Below are 9,300 nucleotides of genomic sequence, written 5' to 3'. Positions count from 1 at the left end.
ATGAAGTTTCAACCTTTTTATTCAAAGCAGCTTCTCACAATGTATAAATACTGCATATTAGCACACATGAAAAATACAACTTCTAAGGCACCCAGAAATGTGTTCACACACGTTACAGGACCATTCACAAAGAGAGTGTACAATTTGCTCTAGACAGTCAGCACTTGATAAATCAGAAGATTAGTAACCCTCAGTACTGTACCCAGTCTCGGGAAATATTTACAACGTGGTGAGAAAGGGTGAGCTGTACCTGTATTATAATTCTATGAAGTACTCAGACTTACAAATAATCAGAACTAGTTAAAGACTCTCCCATGAATCTGGCAAAATAAAACGTGTAGCCTAGTTTGCAAAAGGTCTCCGTGGATTTTGGTGTGTGCGCTACATCCATGATCAAATCCAAACACTCCTAAGGTGGGCTGGGTAAGTTTTTTGGTAGCCTGCTTCATTATCAGAAGTTTGGTAATAAGCCTTACCAATAGAACACAACTTTTTCAGCATCCATCACTTCTCAGTCAGTAAATGAATGAATAACTTCATTGTGAATGAAAAATGGAGTTGAGAAGCTCTTCTCCTACCTTATGAAGACTGGAATGGGTCAATGCAGAACAAAAGGAGGTGGAAATTTGGCAATTGCACGATCACACTGCTCGATGTAGACCCATTGGAAAAACTCCGGCTGGAGGTCCCTATCCTGATGAAGTGGGCTACACTGACCAGACAACCTGGAGGAGCGTCAGACCTCTCCGCTCTGCACAATGGAGACAAAAGCTGGGACCGAACAAGCACTATCACCCACCTGAGATCAGTCTCAGGAACTCATCTTTCAGTGCCTTCTCAAGGTGACAACTAATCCCTCTGTGCAAGCAGCCAGGGGGAGAATGAAGTTGTCATAAGCGAGCAATTTCTCTGTGCCACAAAGCATGCTCATCTCTGTAGAGATGGGCCCACCATCCATGAAACTCGTACTTTGTTGGAATAATGGAGTTCTTTGGTCCTTGATTTGATGAAAGGCAGTATTTTCACAATCTTGTCAACATGGAAATCAGCAAATAGCTACGCTGAGACTAATGGCACAGGGACAAATTAAATACTAGATGGAACACTCCACACTCTGTAAACTTCCCAGAGTCACCTTACCAAGCTCAATGAGGTTTGGTCAACCCATAGAGACACCAGCGCTAAAACTCAAAATCAGATGTGAGTTTTTCTGACCATCACACACACTGTGGAAATGTGCAGCAAACCACCATGTCCAGGGTCTATAAGTTGGTTTTCTGACCATTTACTGGAGGGGTAAACCAAACATGTGACTTGACTTAGGCTATAACATAGCCCCAATGTCAAGATCATCTTTATGTGCAGAGAAGGGGAATCAATTGGTGATTGACTACATAAAGGTAAGCAGGCAACATGAATCATAATGTCTACAAATATTTAAATCCAACTTCTAAGTTGGTTTCATTAGATCCCAAACACAGCGGGCCCACCTCTGACAGTTCCATGATTCAAATGCCATGAAATGCCCTGATGTGCAATGTGCATCCTTGGCATCTGGTCTGCTTTCCCCTGCTAAGCTCTGGTTTGGTATGGCTTCACATGCATCCTCCACTGGCAAGACACCGAAGGCACACGGGGCCGCTGCTGATCATGGAACTGAAATCCATGTCCGATTGTCAACACAGTGAGACTCATTATGTAAACTTCACTAGCAACTCTCAACGAATGCTGACCTCAACCAGACTGGACACTTCCAGGTCACCCACAAAGAACTCGGGTCAATGGCCAAGGTCAGGAGCAGAAAAATGCCATTTGTTTCGAATGAATGATGGACCAGCAGCCCTCCCTGTGATCCCGCCTAAACTATGTGAAGAGTACATAGAAAACCCGTCTTTGGTCCATACTTATGGACAGAGAAAATCACCAAGAAGACATCTATGTGACCCCGGCTGCCATCAAGTCAACCAAACTCTTCCAATTAACCATGAGTCACCGACTATACTGAGCCCTAGCCACATGGTCAACATTGCTGGAAGAAACAACCCGTATTACCCTTTTATTTATTTACTTATTTATTCTGCAGCAAGCTTAAGGCTCTGTTCACAAACTTCACCAACTGTCACACAGTGAGAACTTATGGGGAGATCTTAAACTTATATATGCTGTTGCAAAGGCTGGAAATTTTACTGATCCTAATGGTAAGGCTTATTCGCAAAAATCAATATATTTTCAAATTATACTTCAAGCTCAATTACTTCAAGAAAAAACAAAAAACAAATCTGTTCTCTAACAATATAAGAGCATTTGATTCTAATGAAAAAGAAAGAAAGAAAGAAAAAGATTGGCACCAAACCAGGATGCTGTTGTTTGAAAAAAAAAACAAGTGATATTAATGGAAAAGATTGCCTAAAACGCATATCCTAACTTATCACAGAAATATAAAAGTTTATATTCTGAAAATATATACTGTATTAAAGTCTGTAAGCATTTCAACCAAAATATGCAGAAATAATTAAGCAACACTTATCTACAACAAAAATATACATGCAAGACAACCCCCAAATGGTTTCCCTTAAATATCTACAAAGGCAAACTGTAGATTTTTAAAGATTATACAAAACCATTTACAGAGAATCAAATAAAATACTTAAGAAATCTCATTTAGAGTCTTAAATACTGTGTATATTAGCAAGAATATCTAGACTAAACTATACAACAGATCTAAGTATCTGAATACAGAAACACAGAAGATAAGTAAATCTGAATTTTAAATATTCAGTTAGGAAGGTTTGAGGATGTTCCTATTTGTTTCTCTGTTTAAGAAAATTCCCACAGAAACTAGATTGTAAAATTGCATGAATGTGACTGAACTTCAAATTAAAAAAAGTTTACAAATTCTTTTTCTTAAACCAGTGTATATTGGCATTCACACACAGCTGTTTTTAAATGTGGACATTCAGAGAGAAAGTTGTCTTGTTTATACGGGAAAAAATATTTCCATGCTTCAGAGAGAACATGTCCTACCTTAATCTATCCTGAACAAGAATATTTTAAATCGATTCTCTGCTACCTACTCACAGCTATCAAATTTCATTCTTAGCAGGTAATGTTGATGGTTTTCACACAAAGGCATTGTTCCAAAGTAGGAAGGGACATGTGAGTACATTGGCACTACGCTGTGGCTTCTAAATAGTAAAGAAAGTCAAACCATTGTTGGCAAAGTCCTGCAAAAAGTCCTCTTGGAATGGGGCTAACTCAAAACAGTTCCACTACAAGAAAAGGGGAAGCGAAGGGCTGTTATGGGCTGGGAAGAAGAAAAAAGGAGATAGCACAGCTAGAGGGGGTTTCCTGGAGAAGCTTCCCTGGTAAACCGATGTCCTCTACTCTCCACCCACAACCAGGCTTCCAAACTGTGGGAGCAGACCCACCTAGCTCTAGGGAGTGACACGTGTGGGACAGACTGGAGCAAAGTAGTTGAAAGAAAGAAAGAGAAGAATGGATCCCATGGAAGGACACAGGGTGCTAGGATTCAAGATTCAAAAATGAAAATCAGAGCATCGCCCCAAGAAACGTATTAGGGGTAACTCCTGAGACCATTACAGGTCTGGTATTGGGCCAATGTACTAAAAAGCAAATTTCATTTACACATTATCAAAACACCTATTTAACAATGGAAAATTTCAGTGGTTCAGTCTAGCCTGCAGCTAACAGGCTCAACCAAGTTTGCCAAACCAGTAAAACATTCTTATAAAATGGAGGATATGGACAGAACCCAAACACTTTCCTGTTAAACCGAGGGCCTGTAAATGAACATGAATTCCACCTCAGAAGTGGCTCCACACTGCTACTAGCTCAGTGCGATGTTGACACGTCTACAGTTAGTAGTGCACCCAGAACGCAACCATTTGTGACTCTTTCAGCACAGGTCAAAAGGAACTTCCAAATCCAAATGAGAATCCGGATACCACTTCAATGGATGTTGGACGGAGCTGCCTCTAATGCAAAGCTACACAGAAAGAAAGTAAGGGTCCCTCTCGGCAGAGGATTTAGTGATGGTGAACAGATTATCTGAGGAAAATGGAGCTTTATCTGAGGGCTCTGGGAAAGCATGTTGGCTTTCTTAAAGTGGGGGCATGACAACAGACATCTGGGCAGAAGCAGCTGCTTTCCTATATATAGTATTCTCAATACAGAACCCAAATGGGAGAGAACTCAGAACTTCAATTCCAACTTCCTCTGCCTGGAGTCAGCCAAGGTGACTGTTGCCTTCTGGCTTCCCTGGCCAAGATGGCACAGACCAGAGAAGGGAGAAGTTCCCTCTTCTCCGTGACCCATACCGAGTCACATAGAAACTCAAATCGGAAGGTTTCCTCTACAGGGAACCACAGGTATCTTAGGGATCAAGAGTCCAAATGAACTTCAGAATTACTGTTAAAGGAGCAAGCCCCTCCCTCTGGTGTAGACATTCAACCTGCTCTTTGAAAACCAATGTTCAGGCTAATGGGTCCCTCGGCTGGTCCTGCCCGGGGCATCTGGTCACCTTCAGGAGAGGAGAGATGACCAAGGAGTGGTAACAGCAACAGTGCTTTTCCCTCTTCTCAGCCCATGCCACCTCCCCCAGCTGTGCCCAACTCTGTCGGCTCCACTCAACCATCTCAGGGGTCAAAAGCAGCTGGTGCCTTCCAGAGGAACAGAGCATCAGGGAAGAGCAAAGGGCTTCTGAGAAAAAACAGGAGTTGCTATGGAAATGAAAAAACTCCCAACACCTCCAGCATCTAACTTTCTGTGGGTGTCTTGACTTATGACCGGTGGACCCCTCTTGGAGAACAGGCTTTGATCTAGCCTTGATGGCTACCTCTCTCCTCACCAGCCAAAATCCACACCACACACCACCTATCCCTGCAGCTGACTAAGGGACTATGGCCTGCTGGTCTGAAAGCAGTCTCAGGGTCTTCTGGTACTCCAGGGGCACTAGGCAAGAGACCCGACCCCTGGTCATTGCTCCTTCCTATCAGCAACGAGAAAAAAGATGGATTGTCTTGGCACCTGGAGGGAGAAAGATTCAGCAGAGTTAGATGTCTTTCTCCCCCTTCAAGAAGGCCAAAATCAGAAATCACAAGACATGTGGAAGAAACACACTTTTAAGTTCAAGTCCAACCAGTTTCCCCAGGCAAATAAGTCTGACTCTAGACAATGCGTGGTCCCCATATAGAAGCTTATTCCCAACCTCTCCGTGACATCAGACAGGTAGGACCCACAGGTTGGTGCACTATTTCAGCTGGGACCACCTTATATTTCCTAAAATGCAGCAAAGTGAAGAGAAACCCCCTTCCCTGGTTTCTTCTAAGGACACGCCCAGAGAGCTAGTATTGTCACCGCTGAAAGTTGGTGCCAAGCTCTTCCTAGTATTTGCTGAAATTCTCCCACTGCCATCCATCTGAACTGTATTTCTATGGGGGTCATTGCTAGGGTGCACCAGACGGCAAGAACCTTGCATGGGATCTGGCCCAGGGCAGTACGAAAATAACATCTGTGCAAACAGACATTGTAAATACATCAACACAAATAAATTAATTAAATAGGTCTGATTGAAGAAAAACTAAAATTAAAAAAAAAAAAGTTTCCTAGTAGTTCATGTTTTTGCAAAATTAGCTTTACATATAATACACATAAATTATCAGAATTTCCACTTACATTGTTTTTAAAAATATATATTTAACAAAAACATTTGTAAATGTACACTATCTGGGTTTGTAAATCATTCGATTGGGTTTGAAGACCAAGCCCTAAAGGTCACACAGATTTCCATAAGGTAGGAAGGACACTGAGGCAGGGACTACACAATCATTTTTGTTCACCAGGAAATTCTCTAAGAAGAGTCGCGTTCCCTGTTGCCCAATCTGCACCCAGTCCGAGAGAACCATGTCGGCCAGGTCCCCCAATCAGAGGCACTGTGCAGACACAGCCTGAGTCAGAAGGATAGGGGGCATTGGTCTCCCCCTTCCTGGACCTCAGTGGTGCATTTCAACAAGTGGGGAAAAGACAGGGATCTCTGGCAGAGCCTGGAAGAGATAGCCCTCAATAGCTCTCTGGCCAGTGGGGGGAGGCTGAGTATTCTATGATTCCCATCTGTTACACAAAAATCAAACCAATGAAGAGCAATCAAAAGACAACAGGAAATGGACACAACCCTAGGTACAAAGAGATATCTTGACAAGCTTCTTGGCCAGCAGGGCATACACTGTGCTCCGATCTCTGAGACACAGGGCAACGCTGGAAGTCAGGCGCCCTGGGAGCTCTGGGCCAGGTGAGCCAGGGCCCTTCAGACCTCATAAATCTTGTCTTGCAGGTAGCTGAACAGCGAGTCGAGGCCTTTGGAGGAACTCCAGAGTTGCTTGAGCATTAGGCATTCTTTCTCATTCACATCTTCAAGCACCGATTTCAGGAAGCTCCGAACGAGGCATTTGGACTCCTCCAACACCTGGAGGGAAATGGACATTCCTGGTTAGCCAGATGCTAGGACTTTGCTTCAGGATCATGCTTGGCCCACAAGGCACTGGCCAACCTCCCAACACAGGGCATCAGAGATGGCCTCTGCTGGCCTGCTACTCCTAGCCTAGAGTTCTCAGCAGTGCCTCTCAGGAGTCCAGCTGCACCGAGATGCTGGACTGAGACAGTTGCAAGTGCCTTGTCTTTTACGCAAGGGTGCCATGAATTCAGCATCGTTTCCTCTGTGCACCATGGGAAACTTTGAGAAACGTGCCTTATCCTCCTCTCTATACCCCAGTTTCATTATCTGTGAAAGAGGAAAAAAGACATTTCACTCAGGATTGCTAGAAAAACAGAACGAGCTAATAAACACCAATGTACCCTACCCGTATGATGTACCCGATTACAACGCCTCATGAGTACTCTTTCTATTCTTAGTAGAAGTGTAAGAGTGGCACAAATTGGCACAGTAACATCAGTTATAATACAAGAATAACAGGAATGCTATTTGCAATAGCGTTACTAGTACAGCAATATATTAATATTGTAATACAAGATATTTAATATGTTATTATAATAGCAATATCATATTTCTATGCAAATAATGTCCCTTCTCCTCACAAGGTATATTCATAAGCACTACGCTAATTTTGGAGTCCTGGTGTAGCACTGTGGGCTAATGCATCAGACAGCAAAGTCATTTGAACTGCAAGGTCAGTGGTTCAAGCTTACCAGCTGCTCCTTGGAAACCCTATACAGGGTCGCTATGGGTTGGAATCAACTCAACGGCACTTCACAACGACAATGCTCATTTAGGGTCCTGGTGTGATGCTGCAGGATAAACACTGGACTGCAAACCACAAGGTTTGTGGTTCAAACTCATCAGTCGTTCCTTAGAAACCCTATACAGGGTCATTACGAGTTGCCACCAACTTAACAGCACTTAACAAGCAACAGTGCTAAATTTTTATTATTTTTTTTTCATAAATAAAAGTATTAGCATTGCATACTTACAAAAATACCGGAGGAAAGGGACGAAGGCATTGGCAACAACTACAAAAAAAGTACAGTGCACACGATTTGCATAAAATACAGCAACAGTGACATTAACAGTAACCTTGCTGTCAATACTACTAAAGCTACTAGCAGTTGTTGTTGTTGTTAGGTGTCATGAAGTCGGCACCAACTCATAGCGACCTTACGCATAGCAGAATGAAACACTGCCAGGTCCTGGGCCAACTGCACAATTGTTGCCACGCTTCAGCCCACTGATGCTGCCACTTTGCCAATCCATCTTGCTGGGGGTCTTCCTCTTTTTCTTTGACCCTCCACCTTACATGCTATCCCTCCCCAGTGACTGGTCCCTCCTGACAATATGTCCCAAGTATGAGAGACGAAGTTTGGCCATCCTGGCCTCCAAGCTACTCCCAGCTACTAGCAGCAGTTCCTAGTAATTCTCATAATAATCAAAGTAACAATAGGAATAATGCCATCACGTTGTCATTGTGAAGGGCTGTCGAGTTGGTTCCAACTCATAGCGGGCCTGTTTCTGAGGAGCGGCTATTGGGTTTGAACTGCCAACTTTGAGACTAGCAGCCCAGTGCATATCCTACAGTGCCACACCAGGACTCCAATGCATCATGACCACCATGAACTAACAGGCTTTAGTTCTGAGAGTGAGAATCACTCTTCCTGAAATCCTTCATTTGCTCCTCATGATAACTGAAAAGAGGGGTCACCTTTTTATCCCCATGTTTCAAATGAAGAGCCTGAGGTTCAGAGAAGGACAGGTGCCCACGGCTGGTGCCCGGGGAAACCAAAGTCATGTTAGCTGCAGCACTGAGTGAGGCTCACTGGCTCACTTCCTCCCTCCCATTGGCCTCTCCTGGCTTCCACACAGGACAAAGGTCAGGGTCACGTTTTCCCAGTGGAACTAAAGGCTGAGGGTGGAGGAAGTCCGGGCTTAGCCCGGGCTGGCAGACTGAGAATGCTTCTTCCTCCCAAGAATGTCTCCTGAGAGACTGGCTCTCGGAGTTCTGTGGGCCTCTCTTTGTTTGCATCCATCCTTTTCTCTGGGAAAATCACCCCACACTCCTGAGTTCCTCACTGCAGAGAAGAGAGCACTCTCCTTGTAGAAACTTCTAGTTGACTGGCCTCTCCCAAGAGCTTGTAGCCCTTCAGGTATCTCTTGGATTCTTGAGTTTTTTCCTAACAGCTGGTTTCATGGCTCTTTCTCATGGTCCACAAAATAAAGACGCAAGCTTCTCAATCTAACATCTCGCCTTTCTCTCATTCTCCTTTGAAGTCTTTCTGGTCCTCATATACCTGGAGCACGCCCTCAAACCAGTGTCTGGAGCTCAGACCCTGGGTGACGTTTTCCTACCAAAGACCCAGCTCTCACTGGGGCGGTCTCCTCTGTACGATGTTTCTACTTGCTTCTTTAGAAGTTCACTCCAACATGGGTTTCAGAGCTAAAACTTGGAGAGTCCTGGGATGAGTGGGTCACCCTAGTTACTAGGAAGCTTAAAAGAGAACTTATGCAGAGAAATCACGATGCAGAATTCTGTGCCGTGATCGTCACTGTAGTACTGCTCATAATGTTGCTGCTAAGTGCCATCGACTTGGTTCCGATTCATAGCAACCCTTTATAGGGTTTCCAAGGAGCAGCAAGTGGGTTTGAACCACCGACTGACCTTGTGGTTTAAACTGACCTTGCGGTCCGGTGCTTTATCCCACAGCGCCACACAAAGCAAAATGTTCATCAATGGATGACTACAACATGTGGTGTATAAATGGAGATAACCCGTTACG

At 44.0% G+C, this 9,300-nt stretch overlaps 1 protein-coding gene across 1 annotated transcript in view; it reads right to left on the bottom strand.

Moving 5' to 3' along the window:
• Nucleotides 1-5,918: 5,918 nt before the first annotated feature.
• CDYL2 (chromodomain protein, Y-like 2) overlaps nucleotides 5,919-9,300 on the bottom strand; it is an 87,566-nt gene continuing 84,184 nt past the window's right edge. The window contains exon 8 of the mRNA XM_006860300.1: nucleotides 5,919-6,481. Coding sequence (XP_006860362.1) covers nucleotides 6,323-6,481 — 159 coding nt within the window. The 3' untranslated portion in view covers nucleotides 5,919-6,322. The remainder of the gene's footprint in view (nucleotides 6,482-9,300) is intronic.

The sequence above is a fragment of the Chrysochloris asiatica genome, unplaced genomic scaffold (assembly GCF_000296735.1).
Source record: "Chrysochloris asiatica unplaced genomic scaffold, ChrAsi1.0 scaffold00037, whole genome shotgun sequence".
Taxonomy (NCBI): domain Eukaryota; kingdom Metazoa; phylum Chordata; class Mammalia; order Afrosoricida; family Chrysochloridae; genus Chrysochloris; species Chrysochloris asiatica.
This window is presented reverse-complemented; position numbering and strand designations above follow the sequence as displayed.